The sequence below is a fragment of the Bacillus rossius genome, chromosome 5, assembly GCF_032445375.1.
Source record: "Bacillus rossius redtenbacheri isolate Brsri chromosome 5, Brsri_v3, whole genome shotgun sequence".
NCBI classification, from domain to species: domain Eukaryota; kingdom Metazoa; phylum Arthropoda; class Insecta; order Phasmatodea; family Bacillidae; genus Bacillus; species Bacillus rossius.
The window spans coordinates 27,519,287-27,546,765 of record NC_086333.1 but is presented as its reverse complement, the minus strand read 5'-3'; the positions used below and the strand labels follow the sequence as shown (position 1 = coordinate 27,546,765).

General features: G+C 38.6%; 1 protein-coding gene across 2 annotated transcripts in view; it reads right to left on the bottom strand.

Moving 5' to 3' along the window:
- Positions 1-27,479, bottom strand: part of LOC134531663 (DNA repair protein RAD50-like) — a 253,543-nt gene that overhangs the window by 94,062 nt on the left and 132,002 nt on the right. For both annotated transcript variants that reach the window (XM_063367443.1, XM_063367442.1), the window contains exons 16-18: positions 25,784-25,921; positions 15,864-16,015; positions 9,607-9,809 (exon numbers count right to left, since the gene is read on the bottom strand). In XM_063367443.1, coding sequence (XP_063223513.1) covers positions 9,607-9,809; positions 15,864-16,015; positions 25,784-25,921 — 493 coding nt within the window. The remainder of the gene's footprint in view (positions 1-9,606; positions 9,810-15,863; positions 16,016-25,783; positions 25,922-27,479) is intronic.

Here is a 27,479-nt window from a genome sequence, read left to right as displayed (position 1 = left end):
GTCGATGCTACAGTGTTTTAACTTCCAGCTACTCTCAGGATCTTTTCATGGCCCTAAAAATGATGCTTTTAAGCATTTTTGTTATCTAAAAATTGATTACACAGCACTTTCTTTGCCCCCGTTTGCCCCCACTTCAAGGTTTCCGAGAGGGGAAAAATAACCTTGCCCCCCCCAGGGGCGTAGGAACCGGAAGGGGCAGGGGGGACGTGTCCCCCTGAACTTTTTGGGTGGAGGGGACTATCCCCCCCAACTTTCTAGACAGTGATATTTTTATTTTAAAATATTATTCCGCATTTCTGTTATGCTATTTGAATAAATCAATAATCTAAGCAATTTTAAGCGAATCGGGTACCATGTATCAAAGGTTCATGTGCAAGAAATATGTCCAGCATCGAAATTATAACATTCAAAAACAAACTTTACTTTAAAGGCAAAGTTTATAAATTATAAACAATTTTTTTTAATATTTCTAAGTGTACATGTTTTTTAAATTTGGATTAAAAATATCGTAAATGAATTAGTTGTAGAAAATAATTTATAAAAATATAATTATGATTGTAAAATAATACTATTTAATTCCATTCGAGTAAAAAAAAAAGAGAGCTTGTGCCCTCCCTGCCATCTGCCCAACTTTATTTGTAAATTCTTCTCTAATCAAATTTTATCTTAAGGAAACAATAATAATTTTAACATCGCTGTATCCATTGGTTAGATACAAAAACTGCTTAAAAAGTGCTATTTTGCACTTTTAAAATCAAAATTTTCCGGGGGAGGACCACCAGACCTCCCGTCTTAGTAGGAGGAGAATGGGTTTACATGACATCAAAATCATTATTTTTTCCCCCCCAACTTTATGAACACAGCTACGCCAATGCCCCCCACCCCCCCCAACACGGTTGTTGTGTCCCTGGACAACATAGTTACCAGCCACAGAGAATTGTTGCCGCACCATGTCGATGAACTCACCTTTCCTCCATGACAATTTGAAATGATTTGCAAAGTGATTTATGTAAGTGCTATAAACATATAATTTTTAATTTTTTTTTTTTAATTTTTGAGAATCTGGTTGTGCTTCTTCAAAATAGTCTCACTTTAATTTTAGTTACTTGATTTAAACTGTGAATTATGTGACAAATTTTTCAAAGGTGGTATGTTAAAAAATTTTAATGATCTATGTTATTTTAATAAATATTCCCAAATTCGATTCGAAAAAAATTCGAAACTCGTGAATTTTTTTGAAATTCGATTCAAATTCGATTCGAACTGAGAAATCACAATTCGCAGATGTCTACTCGCCGGCGCCGGCTAATGGAGACATTAGACATCTGCCCCGTGCCGTTAGTGGCCATCTCAATGAAAGATTAAAAAAATATCTATTCACGCAAAGCGTTTATTTTGTGTAGGCTGGCTGCGGCTTCTGAACGTAAGAGCGCAAACGCGAGTGAGAGAAGAAAAAAAAATGAGTGGCGTCTTCCACTAATCGCCAGCACAAATTATCTCGACACCTAATATTTTTCAACTGGGACGAGGGAAGGGTGCCAATTTTACGAAGCAGCGATTTTACTAATGCAATCCGCGGAACCGTGAGCATACGTAAAATCAGGGTACTAGTAAACTAATTATGAGAGAACATTTTTTTACTCTACACAAAACATGTAAAATTTTGAGGAAAAATTTTTTTTTTCGGACTTCACCTCATAATGTCAGCACCCCATTTTTTTGGTAAAAAATGTAGCCAAATTACTGCGGACATTATGCGAGTAAATACGGTAATTGCTGGTGAAATCTGACTACACAAGGTTTGCTTTTGTGCTTCCATAAATACACTCGAGTGTCAAGGATGAACATTAAAAGGCTGTGTATAAATTGCTTTTCAATTTGCATACAAATGTTACACTTCTACCATTTGTATTTTTTAAAGTAATTAAACAAGATTTGTAATTGTACTAGTAGCAACGTAGCCCAGATAGTTGCAGAAATCGGGCATGTGCAAACAGGATATTGGACAGTGAGGTGGCACTGTTGTCAATGTGTAGAGTACATACTAGTGATGGCCCGATATTCAATATTCGATATCGTAGATCAGTAATATCGGCACATTTTTCAATATCGGACATCGGTAAATACTTGCGATATTTCGATAACCAACGTTTGCTCTCGCCAATAATACTTCTCACATAACCTTAACCGTAATTCCAAGCTTATTTTCCGTTGGCGTAATTTATCTTTCTTCACGTCACCATATTACCTAGTAATTCCAAGCATATTTTCCACTGAAACAATTTCAAGCCTATTTCTTCTATCTGATACTGCAATGCATCCCGACGGTACAATTCTTCCATGTGTACACAAATCCCAGTCATTAGTGCATATGTATTTATTCGTTTCAGATATTCGCAAAGTGTTTTCGCTTGATGAATTTTCGAAGTTCACTAAGTGTACATAAATTGAAAACATAAACAAACATAATTACGATATTTAATTTAATAAGTGTTGTAGCCGCAAGTAAACACGAAGAAGAATAAAGTTGCTACTTGATATAATTTCTTTCCGTGTCGTTTCATGGTCACCAACTGCTGTTCTATACAAAGACGTTATGTAAGTTTTACAAAAGCTAAAATATGAAACGTGTTTAAGTAGGGCAAGTTGCAGCAAAGGTATTATGTTGGCTATATTGAGTGCATTGCCAACAACATAAATAAAGATGTGTGGTTTTATAAACTCTGCAGTACGTTTTAAAGTTGTATTGAAATTACTTTTCACGTATTTTTAACATGTTTTCGCACCAATAAATGGAGTGATTCACTTGAACTATGGTCACAAAATTTGCTACTTGAAGACCTTCCTTTCTAGCGTGTCGTTTACCGTGATGAAATTTTACAAAGGGTACAAAAGTTTGGTGTTTTTCAGACGGTATTTTTCGTAGATTACAGTTGAGACACTGGACTAACTAAATGCAGTGACTCGTGATACATACGATATAAGTAGTGATGGTTCGAATCCCATTTTTCTCGAATCCGAATCTCGAATCCGAATCCCAAACAGTACCTCGAATCCACCCGTCGAATCCGAATCCAGTTCTCAAGGGTTAATTATAAAATAATTTATAAGTTAAGAGAAAAAATTAAACATTATGCAGAATTATTTAACCCTTCAAATTTTTATTTGAAAAAACAAGGATTTTGACACAGTCTGGATCAAGACGATTCCATTTTTGGTCACATATGTTTCCTGCAGTGCTGAACAAACGTTCAGAGAACACTGTCGCAGGTGGTGAACACAAATATTTTTTGGACAGTTTATGTAGCCTGGGTGAACACGCAGACTGAGTTTTCCAGTATTCGAGAATGTTTATTTCTGGGTTAACTGTAGGATTACGTAAGAATCTGGTCACTTCATCAATTGCTGTAGAATCCAACTTGGTGGATTTAAGGCATTCAGGCATTATCTGTGAGTACAGTGATTCATGTATCCACGGAAATCGGAAAACAAAATTCAACATCCGACGGAACAATATTTTGTAGTTACCAACTTGACATTTGTTTAAAGTCCCAAATGAAGGTAAACGCTTTCCTGAAATATTTAATGGAAACTGAAAGGCACCATCTTGTATTCAATGGTTTTAGGCCATAAGAAATATTGTTGTGCGTCTTTTAAAATTAAGCCTCAATACAGCATAGTGATTAATATGCCCTAAGTTAAAAGTGACGGGGTGTTTTCTCTAGTTTACCCATTAAAATTTTTTATATTAATATTAGTTATTTTTTATGTTGCTCAAAATGATTGGCTAACAAATTCATTGGTTGGCCATCATGGAATTCTCAGATAATACATATTTTAATGTTGGTAGTCTACACAAACCAAACTTGGTCCTAAAAAAAATTCATAAATAGAATGTGTATCAGAATATTTAAAATTGAATTGCGATTAAAATACATGTGTATTAATACAAATTCATCTATGTTCATGAATATAAAGTAAGTTTCCCAAATCAGTACATGCTTCATCATTTTTTATATAATAACGAATTAAAAGTACAATACAGTAGAACCTCGTTAATCCGTGATGCACTAATTCGGGAATCGGATAATCCGGGACGATTTAAAAGAGAAGAAAAAAAGAGAAGTAAAAATTGTCAGCGCTTAAAATTAACGTCACGCGGGCCGGCGGCCGGCAAACACTACAAGCCATCGCGTGGGCCGCCAAACTCTGCAACGCTGTTTGTACCGACCCTTTGTGTCGCCCCCCTTTTCAGCTGTCACATTTGTTACTCTTTAAACTTGGGGGGGATGTCCTGACGTCTGCTTCCCGTCTCCCTTTGTTTGTTTCCACCCGCCAACGCACGGCAGGCGCCTGGCGAGTGACGTGTCTGGCTGGCATTCGGCTGTACGACGAGGAGGAAGGGGGGGTGCAAGGTCAGCACGATCTTATCTTTCTCTCTTCTGCTGTTGTAAATGACCGTGAACTAATGGCTAGACATTTTTAAGCCGAGACACTAATTCGAAGACGGCCGGCCCTTACCGTGAACGGCCTTAACCCAGCTGCACGCCGGTGTCTGAGAAGCTTGACAAGACCTTCCGGGCTTTTAATCGCTAGTCCGTGAAATTCGGTAATCCGTGATTATCTCGGTCCTGACCATCACGTATTAACGAGGTTCTACTGTACCTCAATAGGATGTGTTCCAAGGAAAACGTAAACAGGCCAAGTAAATTGTAAGCATTTAAGTTTTTAAAGTACTACATTTATATCAATATTTTTCCTCGAATCCCGAATCTTTTCCCTCGAATTTCGAATCTTTCGAATACTAGAGATTCGGTGGGATTCGAGGATTCGAGGATTCGACCGGCCCATCCCTAGATATAAGCAAATACACTAGACTAATACCGGACAGCTACAAGATTTCTCAACATTTCTCCACAAAAATCTGAAATTTGTTTCCTTGTAGTTATAATATTTTTTTGCATACTCTAGGTAATACCTACACCAGAATATTGCTATATCTGGCCTTGAAAAACAATTTAATTTTTTAAGACCTTGAATTAAGAGAGCTTATTTCTACGCCATTATGATAAATTCATTATTAGCTTTCATTAAAGTGAATTTACTATATTTTACAATTAATAAAAATAATATACATTCACATAAGTATGTAATATTAATATTTAACATTTTTCATTATTGTCTCTAACAGTACTCCAGGACCACAATTTTATAGAATCAGTGTTAGAAATGAAATAGGCCTATTATCGGAATATCGGGTATCGGGTATCGGATAGGTGAATTTGGAAATATCGGAATCGGTATCGGTATCGGGTTTTAGGATATCGGGCCATCACTAGTACATACAAACGATGATCAAGTAGAAGACGTATTTGCTGCGTTGCGTTGAAGTGGACAGTGTCGTTTCTACTATTCTAAAGCAGCTTTACAAAAAAAGATAAGCAGTTGTGGATTAGAATTGAGGTTGCCCATGGCAAAAATGCATTGCAATGTTATCAAGGATTATCTGAAGCCTCGGCGCGAATGCTTTACCATATGGGAAGGCCAAAATGTTTTATGCTGGTCAGATTGAGACTGCGGATCTGCACTCCACAGGTCGGCCATCCATTTCTCAACATCACATTGACATTGTGAGTGGTCTCCTTTCCAAAGACTGTCGATGGACTGTCTGGAAAATATCCGCTGAAATTGTGCTCAGTCATCAAACAATGTGGCACATACTGAAGGAAAGACTTAACATGAGAAAAACTGCATCCTGCTGGATTCCATGACTCACTGACGTACTGGTATGCACTGGCTTGTAGCCACCTCGACAGATACTGCAATGACGGAAACGCATTTCTGCAGCGTATTGTCGCCATTGATAAGATGTGGGCTCGAGCCTATAAGCCTGAATTAAAGTATCAACCCAGTTGGGTGAAGGTAATGCTGATTGTGGCATATGACTACGAGGGTGTCATTCTTACGCATGCTGTGCCTCAAGGAGACACTGTCAACGCAGTCTACTATCGCCAATTTGTACAGCACCATCTGCACCCGGCTGTACGGCGCTAATGTCCATGTTTACTGCGGGACAATCTCCTTATCACGTGCTGACAATGCTCGTTGTCATGTTGCACAAACTGTAAATGACCATTTGCGATGGTGATCTTGGGAGGTGTTGGTCTTGACATCTGGCAAAAGGAACAAGACTGTTCTGTACACACATTAAAGTCTTTTTTCCAGGTATGTTTCCATTACTGTATTTACAACACTCGTATGTTTATGTAATCCAAACAAGTCCGGCCATTTTTAAAAACTAAGATTGTATAGAATTAATTTCATCATTATATCATAAATTATTATTCATTAAGTTAATGTATTATGTACGTAGGTAATTGATTACATACGTGTATACGTAAACATTCTAATTATTTGCTTACTATCACCCCTAATCATTCACATATATTTTTAAAAATCACTTATCTGTGGCTATAATAATCATCATGAAATGTATTGTGGAATATAATACAGTGAAAGTCCGTTGTAGCGAATACGGTCTATAACGTAAAGTCCGCTATAACGATAATTGCTATCGGCACCGTCAGTTTTGCATATGCTGCGTAGGATAAAAATTTCGGAAATAACGAATGCAGCGTGGACTCATTTTCGCTATAGCGATAGATTACACCTCTAATTTTGCTCTAAAACAATGAGAAAACGTCTACAATATCCTTAATAAATGAAAAACAGCTTCGCACAATTCCACGCGTCCGGCAAATGAAACAACGCGCATTACGTGGCCGTCTTGGCAACAACGCACAAGGTGGGGCCCCACAGCGAGCATAGCTTGCCTCGCGGTGAGGAAAGCAAGACGGCCCCGCTGCGAGCATTACTTGTTTAGAATCGCGCAGACTGTAGCCCGTAAATGAGCATAACTCGTCTCACACTTGCATCGTAAGCGTGCGGGGAGTTGAAAGTTGAACACGGAACTTGTCGAGCTCGTCTTTTCTAATCAAAACGAAGCGGCGTCTGACGATGACGACGAACCAAGTGTCGTATCTGTTCCGTCGAAAACGTCAATGATGGAGGCACTTGACACAATCAGTCGTTTTTATCAGCATACAAATGCTTCGACGAAAGATTTGATGAACTTCCAAGAGGACCAGTCGTTTATTTTGTCCGAAAGTCTAGTGAAATCAAGGCAAACGAAAATTGATTCGTTTTTTAAAAAGTGATTTTATTTTCCAAGGGTCTGTACGAGCGATTATTGTGTTACTAACCAATTGTCGGAAAAAATTATTTTATATAATTTGTAAGGTTGTCCAACGTAATTAGAGATTTTTTAATTTTTTTTTGTATTCAAAACTCCGCAAATATGCACCCGATATCATCAGCTTAGCGCACATGTCTCCAGCAAATAGCTGCGGTCAAAGCGACAGGAAGCGGCCGGCATGACCTTGCGTGACCCCGCCCGCCCGTCTTCATGTAAACAAACAGCTGTGCGCTTAGCCACAATGTGCGTGACGGCCTTATCACGGCCACGCGGTCTCATATTTCGTAGTCGGCAAGAGCTGATATACCTTAAAAATGTTTTTCAGTAAGTTTTATGTATATTTCCTTTACTTTGGTTGTGAATTTCCATAGTAAAAACAAGCGAGAAAATAATATATTTTAAAAATGCTACAAAAATATTTTTTTTTAAATTTTGGCTATAACGACAATTCGCTATAACATAAACTTTTGGCGCCGTTATAAATTTACGTTATAACGGACTTTTACTGTATATGTTCGAGTTGTACAATAAAAAAAATGAGTTTTTATTGGAGTCACATATTGAGAAAAAAAGGCCAACATTCAAGAAACTACTCTGCACTTACTATTTGTACCACAGAAAAATTGTCAGACAGAAAATTGTAGTATATTTAATTCTATTTAAAAGTTATATAATAGAAAAATCACAAAGTCAATAATATTTGAGAAACTTTGAGAGAAAAAAAAAGTCCAACAATTTTACGGGTTTCAAGCATAAAACGTTTTTCCATGGTCAAACATATTGGATTACTTGGTTTTTTAATGTTGGAAACAATGAAAAAATAAAAATCTTCTAATATACCTTTTGCAAGGTACAATGTATCTACTGACTGGACTATTATAACATATCACAAAGTCTACACCTTCATAAAGAAGAAGTAACATTGTTATAAATGGTTTACATTAGATTTTTGTAAAAATTCATTCCTATTTTGTGTTATTATAATTTTTAAAATATTCTATTTCAGATTGTTTTATTAAGTTTAAAGTAGTAAGATATTTACACAAGATATAACACTCCATGTTTATTTATTTAAATGCCCCTTCACCCTCTGAAATAAGTCCTAGTACTGTCCATGCCTATATCATATTTTACAGCTGCATATAACTTATATTCTGGCGGGAAAAATGCTCTATTATTTTAGTTACAGGTTTTAACATGCGCGTGTTCAACGCACCATTTACTATTCCGGCCAGCTGATGCGCCGGCAATGCCGTCACATGCACAAGTAAAATGCTTGTTTAATTTTCACCGTCTTCAACCACAAGAGGTGGTTCCAGAACCAGCGTGTTGCCCACCACGCTTTATGATCGTTGAGCGTTATCCAGTCACCAAACAATAACAAATAGTCAAAGTTTGTTTAACTAATTTAACATTTGAAAAACCAGGCCACCACAATCGCTGATGATGATGTTCCAGTTCAAAGCAATTGTCACAGGTGGCCAAGTAGTATATCCTTGCTTCTCAGATGGCGAGCATATGTGTAAAGAAAAAGATCACACTTTGTCATTGTGCAGCCTGCAGTGGTGTTTTATACATCAAGCACTTGTATATTCTTTTATACAACAATTCTAACTTCTAATGCCCAGGTTACTGTCCTCCCTATTTGTTACACAGTTTAATTAACAATTTATTATATTATCTCATCATGTTCAGTACTATGGTTAGGATATTTTATATATGATTACTAGCTTTTTAAGTGTTTGTGATGATTCTCTTGCTTTATGGAGAATAAGACAATTAGAGTTCTTTTGAACTATTTGGGTGGTTTTTAAACTGCTATCTATAAACTTTACACAGCAAAAAATTTGCCATCTTAGTACCAAAAAAACCTCTGATTTGTGAAATAAAATTTGAAATTGCATTAAGAACTCAAGCAGGCATCCAGTTTAATATTATTACTCAAGTTAAGATACACTTTACTAAAAGTGAAATAAAGTAACATGTAAAGACTCAGGATGCCAAAAATCAAACCTTATGCGCTACTATTTAATTTTGGCTGGTTAAAAATGTTTTATGACATTAATGAGTAAACATAGAATATAAATTCATTAGACACAAACACTTAAAAATTTCAAAATTATAATTTTTTTCCGTAAATCTTTCTTAAAGAGTTCCTCTTCTTTAACTTTCCACCCTGTTTCTGCAATTAATTAAAGCCACTGAGGTTACATCAACTTGAACCTAAACATCTTGGAAAAGGGGGGGGGGGGGGGGGGGGGGAGAGAGGACAAAAAACATTTTACTGTTAACAATTTAGTAGTCTCTGAAGTATGTGCAGGTTAAGAAATGAAGGAAGGAAAAGCACTCACCATCTATCATGTTGGCGACCATGCCGGCCCTGCGCTGCTCCAGCTGGGCGACCTCCGCACGCAACTGGCTCAGCTGCAGCACGTCACCAAGAGCTCCCTTCGCCACCTTCTCCCGCGTCTGCAGCTCCGACAGTGCTCTCCTCAGCTCCTCCCCAGCCGCAAGTGCCTGCACCGCTCTCCTGCCTGTCTCCTCCAACGCAGACCTGTGACGAGCAACAGGCACAGCTAGCTCAGTTGTAACACATCCCCAAGCGAGCCCTTGCCACCTTTCCCCACATCTGCAGCTCTGACCAGTGTCCTTCTCAGCTCTTTACAACCAGTGCCTGCTCCGCTCTCCTGCCTGTCTCCTCCAACGCAGACCTGTAACGAGCAACAGGCGCAGCTGGCTCAGTTGTAACACATCCCCAAGCGAGCCCTTGCCACCTTTCCCCACATCTGCAGCTCTGACCAGTGTCCTTCTCAGCTCTTCTACAACCAGTGCCTGCTCCGCTCTCCTGCCTGTCTCCTCCAACGCAGACCTGTAACGAGCAACAGGCGCAGCTAGCTCAGTTGTAACACATCCCCAAGCGAGCCCTTGCCACCTTTCCCCACATCTGCAGCTCTGACCAGTGTCCTTCTCAGCTCTTCTACAACCAGTGCCTGCTCCGCTCTCCTGCCTGTCTCCTCCAACGCAGACCTGTAACGAGCAACAGGCACAGCTAGCTCAGTTGTAACACATCCCCAAGCGAGCCCTTGCCACCTTTCCCCACATCTGCAGCTCTGACCAGTGTCCTTCTCAGCTCTTCTACAACCAGTGCCTGCTCCGCTCTCCTGCCTGTCTCCTCCAACGCAGACCTGTGACGAGCAACAGGCGCAGCTGGCTCAGTTGTAACACATCCCCAAGCGAGCCCTTGCCACCTTTCCCCACATCTGCAGCTCTGACCAGTGTCCTTCTCAGCTCTTCTACAACCAGTGCCTGCTCCGCTCTCCTGCCTGTCTCCTCCAACGCAGACCTGTAACGAGCAACAGGCGCAGCTAGCTCAGTTGTAACACATCCCCAAGCGAGCCCTTGCCACCTTTCCCCACATCTGCAGCTCTGACCAGTGTCCTTCTCAGGTCTTCTACAACCAGTGCCTGCACCGCTCTCCTGCCTGTCTCCTTCAACGCAGACCTGTGACGAGCAACAGGCGCAGCTGGCTCAGTTGTAACACATCCCCAAGCGAGCCCTTGCCACCTTTCCCCACATCTGCAGCTCTGACCAGTGTCCTTCTCAGCTCTTCTACAACCAGTGCCTGCTCCGCTCTCCTGCCTGTCTCCTCCAACGCAGACCTGTGACGAGCAACAGGCGCAGCTGGCTCAGTTGTAACACATCCCCAAGCGAGCCCTTGCCACCTTTCCCCACATCTGCAGCTCTGACCAGTGTCCTTCTCAGGTCTTCTACAACCAGTGCCTGCTCCGCTCTCCTGCCTGTCTCCTCCAACGCAGACCTGTGACGAGCAACAGGCGCAGCTGGCTCAGTTGTAACACATCCCCAAGCGAGCCCTTGCCACCTTTCCCCACATCTGCAGCTCTGACCAGTGTCCTTCTCAGCTCTTCTACAACCAGTGCCTGCTCCGCTCTCCTGCCTGTCTCCTCCAACGCAGACCTGTAACGAGCAACAGGCGCAGCTAGCTCAGTTGTAACACATCCCCAAGCGAGCCCTTGCCACCTTTCCCCACATCTGCAGCTCTGACCAGTGTCCTTCTCAGCTCTTCTACAACCAGTGCCTGCTCCGCTCTCCTGCCTGTCTCCTCCAACGCAGACCTGTAACGAGCAACAGGCACAGCTAGCTCAGTTGTAACACATCCCCAAGCGAGCCCTTGCCACCTTTCCCCACATCTGCAGCTCTGACCAGTGTCCTTCTCAGGTCTTCTACAACCAGTGCCTGCACCGCTCTCCTGCCTGTCTCCTTCAACGCAGACCTGTAACGAGCAACAGGCGCAGCTAGCTCAGTTGTAACACATCCCCAAGCGAGCCCTTGCCACCTTTCCCCACATCTGCAGCTCTGACCAGTGTCCTTCTCAGCTCTTCTACAACCAGTGCCTGCTCCGCTCTCCTGCCTGTCTCCTCCAACGCAGACCTGTAACGAGCAACAGGCGCAGCTAGCTCAGTTGTAACACATCCCCAAGCGAGCCCTTGCCACCTTTCCCCACATCTGCAGCTCTGACCAGTGTCCTTCTCAGCTCTTCTACAACCAGTGCCTGCTCCGCTCTCCTGCCTGTCTCCTCCAACGCAGACCTGTGACGAGCAACAGGCGCAGCTGGCTCAGTTGTAACACATCCCCAAGCGAGCCCTTGCCACCTTTCCCCACATCTGCAGCTCTGACCAGTGTCCTTCTCAGCTCTTCTACAACCAGTGCCTGCTCCGCTCTCCTGCCTGTCTCCTCCAACGCAGACCTGTGACGAGCAACAGGCGCAGCTGGCTCAGTTGTAACACATCCCCAAGCGAGCCCTTGCCACCTTTCCCCACATCTGCAGCTCTGACCAGTGTCCTTCTCAGCTCTTCTACAACCAGTGCCTGCTCCGCTCTCCTGCCTGTCTCCTCCAACGCAGACCTGTGACGAGCAACAGGCGCAGCTAGCTCAGTTGTAACACATCCCCAAGCGAGCCCTTGCCACCTTTCCCCACATCTGCAGCTCTGACCAGTGTCCTTCTCAGCTCTTCTACAACCAGTGCCTGCACCGTTCTCCTGCCTGTCTCCTCCAACGCAGACCTGTGACGAGCAACAGGCGCAGCTGGCTCAGTTGTAACACATCCCCAAGCGAGCCCTTGCCACCTTTTCCCACATCTGCTGTAGACAGGTCTACAGACTTAAAGAGACGCTAATGGTAGCTCTCCTGGGAAATGTTTTTTAAATGGTTGATTTTACTAATTTTTTTTCCCCCATTCGCCATTGGTTTATAAATATAAAGTAATTTTAAGTTAATTTCAGAATTTTTTTAAAAGTTTTTTATTTGATTTCTTTGCACTTTAGCGCCTATCAAAAATAACCGCCTAGTAACTTTTTGGTAAAGTTGGCAGCTTGGTTTTTAACTTCATATGTTTTTTTATTTATTTTCATTGTAACCGTTTTAAGACATTTTGGTTGATTTTAGTTTTTAGCATATATTTTGTTTGGGGCTTAAAGGTGGTAGACTCTAAAAAAACTGCAATAATACATTATCCAACTGGCATGCCAATAAATTAAAACTGTTTGCTGTCTCCGCCGCAAGGCGTGGTAGGAGGGAGGGGTGAAGTGTGACGTAGTGGCCACGACAAACGGTGAGTCACGGAGAGCGAGCTGATGCACGCGGGCGGGTGTTTCTGTGGGCCGCGAGTCAGTGGAAAACGACCGAGCCGGGCAGTATGGGAGTGATAATGAGATGTAATAAATGTTACGCAAACATTCCAAAAGTAAAATCCACGAATCGAGTGTGCCTGGTGGTGAGCCAGCAAGAAGAATTCAATGCGAACGAGTGTGCGCGCACGCTACCAACAAATCTACAAACCTGGCCAGCCTTCAACTGGCTGCTGGGTGGATCGCCAAAAATTCAGTTTTGGCACTGGGTCAGGAGACCTATTGTTTGCAGACACATCTTCAATATGCAAGTAAGTCATCAGCTCTAACCCCAAAGCCCTTGCAATCCTGTGGGCAGAATCAGCTGTTATATTACATGCCCCAGTTTGACTGAACTAGTGCTGCAGCTTCATATCAAAGTGTTGTGCTAGGCGGCTGCTTGATAATTAAATTTAAGGATATTGAATGTGCTGAGCATGACCAAGAGAACAGTTTTAAGTAAAATAAGAAACTGTGCCCCTGTAATGAAAACGTGCCATACCGTGTCGCACAGAATAACACGACCTGGGTCGAATAAACTGAAAATTATTTTATAGGACAATTTAATTAATAAGTATGATTGTAAATAGTTTTTCTGATTTATTTTCCAAGAATAGTTTATTTTTTAGGTAGTTTAAGTATGTTAATGGATGACAGTAATTATAAGTGCAATACATATATAAAACATGTACCTTTTAAGTAATATTTTATTAGCCTTTTTTGAAAACGGGCTGATCCAGCGTATTATAAACAAGCATTGTTTAAATTTAGATTCAGTGTTGAATAAAATTTGGAACGTATTTTCTAGTTGCGTAATTTCTTTTAATAAGTCTATTGTATTTGGATCTTAGCTAAAAATTTTAGTATATGAATGTTTTGCTCTGCTTTTCAGGGCACCTGCTTTAAGGAAAAGTTAGAAAAATAACAGGTTAAAATTATTTAAAATTAAAAAAACAGAACTTGTATTTTTTTAATATTTTTTTTTGAGGGCCATTCACAAGGCAGGTGTCTGAATTGTGGTGGTTTACACTTGAGTAAGTAAACCATGAAACTATAACTTCGACAGTGTCGTCCTCAAGTCTTCCCCAGTTGCCAGTGTCACATAATATTGAGATTTTACACCATCTCCTTGCTGCCATCCCTGCCCACAACTTCACTGGCTTAACATACCTACCTTCAAATAACAATTAGCTGGACTGTCGGTTGCACATGTTTTACTAAGTATGTACAAAGTCATGTGCTGTAATATCTGAAAAATGTTTGACAGCACAAGATGTAAAAAGAACTTACACAGAACATTTGCCTGGAATATTTCTTAATAATACTAATAATTAAATGCAATGAAACTAAATTTCTTATAATTTCCTGGGAATGTAAAACCATTTCATAATCCTAATTTTTTAGTTGCTTAAAATCCGTGACAATATTTTGATTCATTGTGTTACAATTAATTAGCTTTTAACAAATTATTTTATATCACATTTTCTTCTAATACAATAAAAAAAATCTAAATTGAAGTAAAAATTAGTTTCACATTATGTTTGCACACTGCTAGTAACAATACATACAAGTACATAAACATTAACCAATACAGTAGCAGTTATTCAAGATGCTTCATTCAGTAATAAATACATCCCTTAAAACTAGGCCTGTGTTAATATTAGTATTTTGTTTGAATCGATAATGAATACAAACTTCAAAATATTTGCGAATACGACTACTGAATTCAAAAGTAAGAATGAAAATTGGAGCTAAAAAAAAAAACTTCTGGCCAATTAGACAAATAATACACAAGTGAAAGGTTGGTTTTAAGTTAGTCTGCTACAATAAATATATAAAAAATTTTTGTTAAAATATTTAACTCACGAAATAACAATTTTATTAACTATGCAACTAACCTAACTTAACCTTACCTACATTGTCCTAACTAACCAACCAACAAACCTTTATTTTCAGTTTCTATTCGCCTTATTTTCCACAACCTGCTAGTCTCCATATTGACACAGAAAATTTTCATGAACCGCAAAATACCATGAATTCCGTTGCAATCTATTTTATGAAAAGAGTGAATTTTTTTTAAAATGCTGCACCCAAATTAGTGATTGAATAAGCTAATATTGACATATTTATACCCTAGTCATTCACGAGTTTTTAGTGTTAACAGCAGCCAAGTAATTTGTATTTTAGTTCAGCAATTTAGATGTTTATAAAAACAAATTTTTGCTAATTTCACCTGTATTTCCTCTTAATTAAATTTTTTAAATATATTTTTGAGTCACATCTGTTTCATCATAGATATATACAGTAAGTAAGCTGCTACTGTATCACACGGTGTGAGGTCAAAAGTGACTATTGATTTACACGCAGTTGAAACTATGATTATTTCTTTAAACTCCCATCTCAATGGAGTGTTTGTAATTGTGGTGTTATAGTTTTTGGCTGTTAATGTTTGTTAATTTTTTCCCCCTTCCATGCGTATAATAATTTGTTTTCAAGTTTGAAATTTCAAATATTCAGTGTATTAAATTTTTTACGCAATTTTTTTCGTTTCTCTTTAGCGAGACAGTAGCGGAAAAAAAACTTTCAATAGTACTTGTTGCATATTTAAAATGCCACTTATGGTTTATGTTTTTGATTATGAAGTCCCATTGAACAACAAAAAAGTGTATTTACCTATATCGCACAGAGGACTTAATATCCGCAGTAAATGTTGGTATATGACAAACTCACGAGGTATACTATGTCAAGTATTCATAAGCAAATGAATATTTGTTATTTCAGAGTGATAGTATTTGAGGTTGAATCAAATAAAAGTAATTAATTATTTGTATTATATTCGAAATTTTGAATTTTTGCACAGGCCTATTTAAAACCCGTCACCCCATTCCTGCTTTCAAACACTAGACTTGATGCACGCGCCTCACCTGGCTGCGGGAATGTCCACAGTCTTCAGCTGGCGGCAATGCTTGTGCGCTGGCTGCAGCTGCAACAAGTTGTCATACTTCTTCTGGAGCGCCTCTAGTCGACCCTCCTTGGCTCGCAGCAGAGCTGGCACTGCACTCATCTTGCCCGTCAGCTGCAACCATACAACAACACTCCTGCCACACTGTTTGAGGCAAGTAGATTTGGATTCAGTCAAGACATGTTCATTGTATAGTTGAGTTCTTAAAAACCAATTTGAGCATGAGTACTTACAGAAATTTTTGAGGCAAATGTTTGCGCACACATAGAAGTATTATATTGCAAACTGAATGAATGAATGAATAAATAAATAAATATATATATATTAAAAATACCTTTCCTTTCATGTATTTAACACAATTGTTCTTTATAATTCCTTACTGCACTAACATATGTTTTGCCTGCAGTTATTTCTCTAAGCGTTCAGGTTGTTTGATTATTCATATTTTGTTTTTACCCACCAATGTTAATTTACGTTTTTAAGCTTACATTGTGTTATAAGAGGTTGAACCTACAAGGCTTATTGCTAATGGTGGTTAGGCCCTTTACTCTGATTAAATATTTTATTTTGTCGGTGTTATTTTCATTTTTACACCATATCTTTGAGAATAATGAACAGCATTTTAAAAAAGTTTCCATTTTGGAAAACTGAAGTAATTGTTCCATATTTGTACCGAAAAGATATAAGAAAACTAGCTCCTGTATGAAAGCCTTCTGGTTAAGATCAAGATATTTATTGTAAGCAGTGGAAGCCGTTATTATATTGATCCGACGAATATCTGTAATATAGATATTTATAATTGTCTACTGTTACAACAAATAAAAAGAAGTCAAAGGAAGTGCCATTCAGCTGACGTTCTACATTTTTATAAGAAGAGTTTGACATAATTCAAGAATAATTACGAAACTTCTTAAAAAAGAAATAAATTGTCTTAAGGGGCCCGCCTCGTCAGGGGTGTATGTGTGTTAGTGAGGCGGGATGATAAGCGCGACGCTCGCTGGTGATTCTAGCGCGGTATCACCTCTAAGCACAAGGCTCTAAATTGACGCGTAGTCTTCTCGTCGTCAAAGGATAACTGTGAAATTTGAGCGGTGACCGCAATATTATATGGCCGATAAATGAAGATAAAGGTGTAACGTAAGCCCCTTAAGTGCTTTTAATAATCTGTACTGGTTGTTTTACGCCTAAAAATTACTCTGAAAACATGCGTTTTAGCCATTTTAACTCTTCTATAAATACAGTTTAAAAACATGATCCAAAATTAAAAGTACTTTTCGGGCCTCAGCGAACTCTTAAATGCTTTTCGTAAACATACTTCACTAGGATATCTTGAGTAGTTTTGAAATCGCGTTGTTTTTCCTGAAGCTCTGCGCACCGTCTGTGTGACCAGGTAGGCGGGCCCCTTAAGGTACTACAACGTCAAATGAAGAGGTACCTCTTCATTTGACGTCATTTGATGTCATTTGGCATCAAGAGAAAATCCTAGAGCTGTCTGTCAAATATACAGCTGTGACTAGCCAATTACTACGAAGTCGCTTGATAAAAGAAACTACAAAGAATCTACGTCAGCCCAACTCCCGAAGGACGGATGTCGTTCTGTTGGCGGAGTAACACGGAATAGCAGACCTCGAGGATATCACTGCCGAGTTGAACTTCAATTCCTGCTGTATCAGCATTAGTCGATCCAGAACTGCCAAACCTGAAGGAAGTACGTTCCCGTCATCCGCCGTTACAGTTCGACATTGCAGAATGGAGACCAAATCCAAGAGGGTCATCAACGTCACCACATTCCGGTATACGTCTAACTGAGGTGGGTCGTTTTCCCCAAGTAAATGCCTGAAACTTCGTACCCCTTATTATAGTCATACACGATACTAAACTTTCATGTTTTAAAGTAGTTATCTTTCCATGACAATATTGTTATTTTGAATCAATTTACTTAAAAACTAGTGAACTACCTTCTAAGTTCCACCTCCATAAATATTAAGTAAGAACACCATAGATGCAGCACATGTAACTGATCTCCCTTTGATTATGAGAAATAATGAAATAATCAAATAATGATTTGCAATGTTTGTTTTGATAGCTAATCGAGAGAATCAGCATAGTATTGACAGAACTGAGCCCGTGCTAACCGAAACCATCTGCTGTTATTTAAATTAGAATTAAGAAAAAAGGGTTTATGAGTGATTGTGTTTATTGTGTACATTGTTTATGTTTTGGTGGAAGTGTGTGTTGTCACCGGAGTACTCTGACCCTTAATAATTACAATATTCTACACTTAATTTGCATTTTATTCTAAGATTATTTTATGATCCTGATAAAATGTTTAAACATAAATTAAATATTGAACACTATTACCTTATTTAAATTTCAGGTTAAAGTCATAGAGATTACGACAGTTCTGTTTATTTCATTTGTGCTGTGGTTTTGCCTTTCGAGTAGAAAGGTACACTAGTCAGTATATGTCTTTCGAACTATTACCTCAAGGGGCAACTGCATAGTTACTGGTGCCCAATGTATACGCACAAGAAGAACAATTCTAGCAATATATCTAGTCCAGTTTCTGACACACTGTGTAGGCATGAGAAGAATGATAGTTACATAGGTTTAGCAGTTATTAGCACTCAACGAGTACGCAATATAGGATTTAGTACTACTGAATTATGTCAGAAGGACGAGAACAATAATTTTTGAGGGGAAGTAAAGACAGTTCTAGCTCAAACTCTGAGAGAGATCCTAGAGAGATGATAGAAGGCGAAGATATTGAACAGGGTACTAGCATGGAAACGCGACGCGAAATGGAGGAAATAAACGTTACACTCACACAACAGGAAGTAGGAGCAGCAGTGACGGTAGTTGGGGCTCAAACAGTGATGCTAGAACAACTGTTTAAATTTATGCAGGAAGATAAACAGGAACGTGAACGTAAGGAACAAGAGAATAGCAACAGACTAGAGAGCTTTAAACAAGATAGCAGTGGAAACGAAACAGATTCAAGCAGAAGTATCCCAAACACAACAAGAAATGGAACATAATTTTTCCATTGTTCAAACGCATATAGAAAAGTTAGAAAACACTGTACCTCGTCTGGACGAATATGTTAACAAGACATTGAAAGAACACCAAAGTAAATGTAAAGAAAACACTATAGTTGTAGTTTGTCAAGAATTAGAGATAATCAACAAAGCACAAGAAGATTTAGGAGGTAAAGTGAATAGAATGGAAGTCAGAATAGATGAAATGGAAATAGAAGTGAGACAACACACTGCGTTATGTATGAGACTCACAGACACAAATGAAATATGTGGCACCACGAGAGGAAATGCCAGTGTAGCCAGTTCTACAGAGGTCAATGTAGAACAAACCGCCACAAATAGGACTGTTCTACCTATGTCTACTGATCCCATGTTAACACTACACCACCCGGCTAGGAAATGGTGGGACCATATTCCGACGCATGCAGGAAAAAGCACTGAAAATCCTAAGATATTCCTTAGACAATTTGAAGATTATTGCACGATGTTTAATCTGACCAATGCGGAGAAACTAAAATGTGCCAGCCATTGTTTCAAAAACACTGCATATTTTTGGTGGGAACTACTCCAAGACACAGTTACCGAGTACAATTCTTTCCAAAAAATATTTCTTCAGCAATTTTGGAGTACTAGAATTTAAAGTAATCTCAGGATAAAACTACACTCTGAAAAATTTGAAAACAAGAAATTTCAAAATTTAGAATCGCACAAGTGACATATACGAACATACTCACTACCTACTTAGACAGCAATATGTAAGATGAATTCATTGCCTTGATTCTGTCGCAATTGCCAGTTAAGTACCAACTCCAAATAACGGGACCACAGTATAGCAGAATAGTTGACTTTAAACAACTACTTACATACGACAGACTTGAAAAACTTGACCGGACTAACACAAGCAAAGAAAATAGTGAATGAAAGAACCCTAATCAGTCCGCACTGTTATATCTGAACTGGCGAAATAAAAGGGACGAACACACTAACGTACAGAAACCACTGCAGGTAAACACCTTAAATGTAAAGTACTCTAAGAATAATTGGTACAATAAAGAGGTCGACAATGTAATTACAATTACTGGAACAATCAAGGGAATAGAAACAGGAACGATAAACGACAGGATAGTCGTGAGTATGAACAACCGCCGAAGAATCAACATCAGGAAAGGGCAGTTTGGTTTCAAACGAAACAACCCAACACTAAAAATACTAGTGACCAATCTACACCTAATGCAACAAACAAGTCCAGTAATCAATATCACGTTTTCATGCTAACTTTTGTGCCGTCGCAAAAAAGAAACGGTTTCGCAAAAGAAGGACGTGATGCTGGATAAGGAAGAGCCACCACATATTTTATTCCACCGGGCAATGAGAATACCAACATTACATGGCCGCCAACACAAATAAACACGATTACATTCAAGGAAAATGAGCGTGAATTTTTACTAAACAAACCAGGTGAAGCTGCAGTTCATTTGAATGAAGCCTTAAGTTCCGAAATCATACTCACTGTAAATGGAGTCAAAATAATTATTTTATTGGATAGTGGTGCGGAAATCTCATGCATCAGTGATGATTGTGTTTCAACGATGGAAAGTACAGTGATAATTTGCCACAAATACTTGTGCCGAATTAAAAGGTTTTGGGAGTAACGTCGAGGGCTAGTCCCATTATAAATCGAAAAAAAAATTACTAGAAATAGAGGGCTTAGGTAACACAAAGCATGTGCGCGTGATAATCATAAAATGTTTAGCCAAGCCCATTATTTTAAGTGTAGATTTTCTTACCACCTGTAAAATAATATTAGACCGGTAGATGGTTGCTTACGGTCATGGATAATCTAGTACTACTACTACGGAAAAATGGGAAATCACGGATAAATGTATTTCCCTTATTCACAAAGAAAATTATTATGCGTATAAATGTACCAATATTTGGATACTATGATAGCGACAGAAGAAGATTTAAGTAATGTCGTAACCGAAGTCACAATGATTGAAAATCAGTGTAAAAAAGTTTTTCCAAGTTTTGAAGAATTATCGAAACGTATTTTCAGACAAGCCAGGGTTCAAAAATATTTATCAGGCCAGTATAGAGATCAAGCTGGGTGAAAACTTTCACAAAAAGTCCTACCCGATTCCAGCCAGGTATTTTTCAACGACGTGGGAGAATGACAAACTGCTTATTAACAGATATTTACACTGTGCGAAAAACACTTTAATGCTGTTTTGTAATAAAAAAGCATGTTCCATATAAATAAGTAGGAGATGCAATATTTCTGGTATGCCAAACCACAAAATGTGTGGCTACCAAAATTAAATGAATTCAATTTTACTGGTTTGTTTGCTGATAATAGCTCATGCATTACTTCTTACAATCAATATATGTTAGTAATATATTATGAAAGCTACTATCTAGCAGATGGGCCCAAAATCACATCAACAAACTAGGCTTGTCTCCGCAATTAGAGCTTCTCTCCCATGGTTCCAACAAGTGATGGCCCGATATCCAAAAACCCGATACCGATACCGATTCCGATATTTCCAAATTTACCGATCCGATACCCGATACCCGATATTCCGATAATAGGCCTATCTCATTTCTAACACTGATTCTATAAAATTGTGGTTCTGGAGTATTGTTAGAGACAATAATGGAAAATGTCAAATATTAATAAAACACACTTATGTGAATGTATATTATTTTTATTAATTGTAAAATATAGTAAATTCACTTTAATGAAAGCTAATAATGAATTTATCATAATGGCCTACAAATAAGCTCTCTTAATTCAAGGTCTTAAAAAATTAAATTGTTTTTCAAGGCCAGATAAAGCAATATTCTGGTGTAGGTATTACCTACAGTATGCAAAAAAACATATTGTAACTACAAGGAAACAAACTTCAGATTTTTGTGGAGAAATGTTGAGAAATCTTGTAGCTGTCCGGTATTAGTCTCTAGTGTATTTGCATATAATGTATGAATTACAAGTCACTGCATGTACTTAGTCCAGTGTCTCAACTGTAATCTACGAAAAATACCGTCCGAAAAACATCAAACTATTGTACCCTTTGTAAAATTTCATCACGGTAAACGACACGCTAGAAAGAAAGGTCTTCAAGTAGCAAATTTTGAGACCATTGTTCAAGTGTATCACTCCATTTATTGGTGCGAAAACATGTTAAAAATACGTGACAAGTAATTTCAATACAACTTTAAAACGTACTGCAGAGTTTATAAAACCACACATCTTTATTTATGTTGTTGGCAATGCACTCAATATAGCCAACATAATACCTTTGCTGCAACTTGCCCTACTTAACCACGTTTCATATTTTAGCTTTTGTAAAACTTACGTAACATCTTTGTATAGAAGAGCAGTTGGCGACCATGAAACGACACGGAAAGAAAATGCCTGTTATATTAAGCAGCAACTTTATTCTTCTTCATGTTTACTTACGGCTACACCACTTATTAAATTAAATATCATAATTATTTTCGTTTATGTTTTCAATTTATGTACACATAGTGAACTTTGAAAATTCATCAAGCGAAAACATTTTGCGAATATCTGAAACAAATAAATATGCACTAATGACTGGGATTTGTGTACACATGGAAGAATTGTACTGTCGGGATGCATTGCAGTATCAGAAAGAAGAAATAGGCTTGGAATTGTTTCAGTGGAAAATATGCTTGGAATTACTAGGTAATATGGTGACGTGAAGAAAGATAAATTACGCCCGCGGAAAATAAGCTTGGAATTACGGTTAAGGTTCTTTGAGAAGTATTATTGGCGAGAGCAAAAATTGGTTATCAAAATATCGCAAGTATTTACCGATGTCCGATATTGAAAAATGTGCCGATATTACCGATTTCCGATATTGAATATTGAATATCGCGCCATCACTAGTTCCAACAATCAATAACAATTTTAATACTTGACTAGTTACATTGTTTATTATAATTAAACTATGGGACTAGATAGCGTTGCATGCTGAAGTACCTCATTTAAAACAAATTCGTATTTAATAATTTGTTGCATCAACTAATGTGTTTCCTATTGAACTATACTGTATGAGCTTCATAAGAAAGAACATTTATAGATTACTCCAAGATTATATTTGTGAGGTTTCACTATTGTTTCATTATTTCCTTATACTAAACGGTGAACTACTTGAATTTTTTGAGCACCAAAATTAAGCAGGGGATTGTGTACTTAAAACTCAACTGAATATTTTAAGAACTTGTGCACTTTAGTATTTACAAAAGAGGACAGAATTTGCAGCACAGAAAGCTCATCAGGTCACCATCACGTTAAACACTAACTAGAAAGTCTACTGTTTCAATTTACTGCCTCCAAGTTTTTATACATTCTGCAATAACTCCTTCAACATTCCTTCAAAATAATCTGAACGAGTAAACTGTGAGTTGCAAGACATCTGTGTGATCCGCTAGCTTGAATAATAATAGTCTGTGATGGTACTGGATGCATTAATTATGTCATAATAATATTTAAAATAGGGATGGGCCGGTCGAATCCTTGAATCCTCGAATCCCACCGAATCTCTAGTATTCGAAAGATTCAAAATTCGAGGGAAAAGATTTGGGATTCGAGGAAAAATATTGATGTAAATGTAGTACATACTTTAAAAACTTAAATGCTTACAATATTCTTGGCCTGTTTATGTTTTCCTTAGAACACATCCTATTGAGGTACAATGGAACCTCGTTAATACGTGATGGTCAGGACCGAGATAATCACGGATTACCGAATTTCATGGACTAGCGATTAAAAGCCCGGAAGGTCTTGTCAAGCTTCTCAGACACCGGCGTGCAGCTGGGTTAAGGCCGTTCACGGTAAGGGCCGGCCGTCTTCGAATTAGTGTCTCGGCTTAAAAAAAATACAGCACTGCCTAGCCATTAGTTCACGGTCATTTACAACAGCCGAAGAGAGAAAGATAAGATCGTGCTGACCTTGCACCCTCCCCCCTGCCCCTCGTACAGCCACACACGTCACTCGCCAGGCACCTGCCATGCGTTGGGTTGAAACAAACAAAGGGAGACGGGAAGTAGAAGTAGGACATCCCCCTCAAGTTTAAAGAGTGACAAATGTGACAGCTGAAAGGGGGGGCGACACAAAGGGTCGGTACAAACAGCGTTGCAGAGTTTGGCGGCCCACGCGATGGCTTGTAGTGTTTTCTGCCGCCGGCCCGCGTGACGTTAATTTTAAGCGCTGACAATTTTTTTTTTTTCTTCTCTTTTAAATCGTCCCGGATTATCCGATTTCCGAATCAGCGCATCACGGATTAACGAGGTTCTACTGTATTGTACTTTTAATTTCTTATTATATTAAAAAAATTATGAAGCATGTACTGATTTGGGAAACTTACCTTATATTCATGAACATGGATGCATTGTCGCTACATTGGCATTAAATAAGGCATAAATCACATATGTATTCTCAGAATATGCTAAAAAAATAAAATAAAGCACATTTAGGATCTAGACTAAATATGAATCTTGTTTTTTTTTTTTTTTTAAATAACTTTACTGAGAAATCTGTTACTTAGTAATACAACAATAATGCCGAATTTCATCAAGTTACAGTCGCACATGTAGTAATACCAATGAAATAATGAATGACAAAAATTAATACATTATACAATTATTATTTTAATCGCAATTCAATTTTAAATATTCTGATACACGTTCTATTTATGAATTTTTTTAGGACCAAGTTTGGTTTGTGTTGACTACCAACGTTAAAATATGTATTATCTGAGAATTCCATGATGGCCAACCAATGAATTTGTTAGCCAATCATTTTGAGCAACATAAAAAATAACTAATATTAATATAAAAAATTTTAATTGGTAAACTAGAGAAAACACCCCTTCACTTTTAACTTCGGGCATATTAATCACTATGCTTTAGTGAGGCTTAATTTTAAAAAACGCACGACAATATTTCTTATGGCCTAAAACCATTGAAGCCAAGATGGTGCCTTTCAGTTTCCATTAAATATTTAAGGAAAACGTTTACCTTCATTTGGGACTTTAAACAAATGTCAAGTTGGTAACTACAAAATATTGTTCCATCGGATGTTGAATTTCGTTTTCTGATTTCCGTGGATACATGAATCACTGTACTCACAGATAATGCCTGAATGCCTTAAATCCACCAAGTTGGATTCTACAGCAATTGATGAAGTGACCAGATTCTTACGTGATCCTACAGTTAACCCAGAAATAAACATCCTGGAATACTGGAAAACTCAGTCTGCGTGTTCACCCAGGCTACATAAACTGTCCAAAAAATATTTGTGTTCACCACCTTCGACAGTGTTCTCTGAACATTTGTTCAGCACTGCAGGAAACATATTGTGACCAAAAACGGAATCGTCTTGATCCAGACCGTGTCAAAATCCTTGTTTTTTTAAATAAAAATTTAAAGGGAAAATAGTTCTGCATAATGTTTAATTTTTTCTCTTAACTTATAAATTATTTTATAATTAACCCTTGAGAACTGGATTCGGATTCGAGGGGTGGATTCGAGGTACTGTTTGGGATTCGGATTCGAGAAAAATGGGATTCGAACCATCACTAATTTAAAACAATGGTTTCTGTCCATCATGAATAGCAAACAATATCAAAAACAGACGTGTTAAATGAAAGAAATAATATTTTATTGACTCTTCTAGACAGATTTTCCATTTTGCCAGCCGGCACACTGCAAACCGTAAAAAACAAAAAGGATGTTACCATAAGAGAATGAACTCAGAGTGAAGCACGGCAAAGCTGCTAGGTAAAGCCAGAAATAAGAGAAGTGGTGAAATGCTCACTTCACCAATCAGCTCCTCCACACTGGCTTGTTCCTGGAAACCCCGGTGACAGAGGGGACAGCAAGGCTTGTTCTGCTGCATCTTGTCAATGTAGTGTCTGTACATCGCCTCCGAGGACGACAGGATGCCTTTCTCATCCTGAACAATCATCAAACACCAATGTACACTACACACGAACCCACAAAAAAATAACATTACCTATATCAATTGAAGCTTCTGCTCTGCCGTGAACAGTGAAAATGCTTAAGTCAATTTTAAAAATACACATCCTTGAGTTAAGTATAAGTAGTTGTTTTTAAATAAATAATGGCATTTAAAAAGTGTGTGATTGCCATGAAACTTCCCAGATGATAGAAAATTTGTAGGTTACACAAAATATTTGAAACACATTGTTGTAAGGTGGCCTATTACTGTAAATTAGCCCCACAGTGGGAAAGCCAATTGTTCTAAGCTCGGAGGGTGGTTTTGACTCAACAAGTTGTTAAGTGGGCGCCACACAGACCCGGCTGAGACTCCTCCCAGGACATGACGTTGCCCGCGTGGGAGCAAGATTCCACCCCTCTGAATGTGAGCTACCTAACCAGGAGCTGGCTCGCTCTCAGCGTCAAGAATACGATAAGCATAATATGTTACAATGGGCTCTTTAGGCGTACCATACACCTGCTTAAGTGTAGATGGTCGACACGTGGCCAAGAATAAACATTAGGTTCCACAACACGTGTTTAATTGAAGACTACAAATTTGGAGCCCGCCCCAGCCCTATGGCACAAGTCACGGTGAGGTACAGACCACCCTCATAGTCATACATAGTTACGCGTCTGTTGATTTCAATGTCTCGTCGAGAGTACCTACGCAAATATTTATCTAAACAGTCTGCCGCCCGAAGCAGGCTTCAAGGACAGTAAGAAAACAATTTGGATTATTAAATTACTAGAAGAAAATTATTTAGTCAATGATGGCGACGGATGAAGTCCCCGGGGTGCTGGCGCGCCCTACCTCGGCCGGTGGTGAAGACAGACTGGGCTGGAAGGACTCGCTCTCCAAGGCATCATGGCGTTCTTCGTGCCGGACAAAGCTACTGTTATAATTATTTGTTTACGTGCCATAGGTTGTTTGAGATAAATAAACAAAGCAGTTGTAAAAAATAAGGATCGTCTCCCCAAGCTCTCGTAATCAAAAAACAAACAGTGATTTATTATTTTACATTATAAAATTGAGCCAGGTTCGTAACAAGTTTGGTTCCGCTCGGGATTGCCCAGCAAAGTCTTTGTGAAAGAACATAAATTACTTAAAACAATAAATCATGACACTTTACATCAAACAACTAAACACACACTTGAGCAAAAAAAAAAAGTTTACAATATTATTGTTTAAATTTACGGGACGGGACAGCTCCTACGGCGCCCTCTTGTAGCAGATACAACAAGCCCGGAAGGACGGCTAAGTACTGGAAAGAGAGCTGAGTAGTAAAAGGCTTGTGGGGCAAAGCCCCGGTTGACATTAACATGTACAAGTATGCACGTATACAAGCATATAGGCGAGTGTACAGGTATACGAGGGTACATGAATGTGTAAGTATTTGAGTGTGGAAGTATGCAAGTAAGTATGTGAGTGAGCAAGTATGAGAGTGAGCAACAATGTGAGGGTGCGAGTATGCAAGGATGAAAGTGTATTAGTATGCAAGTATACTACTACA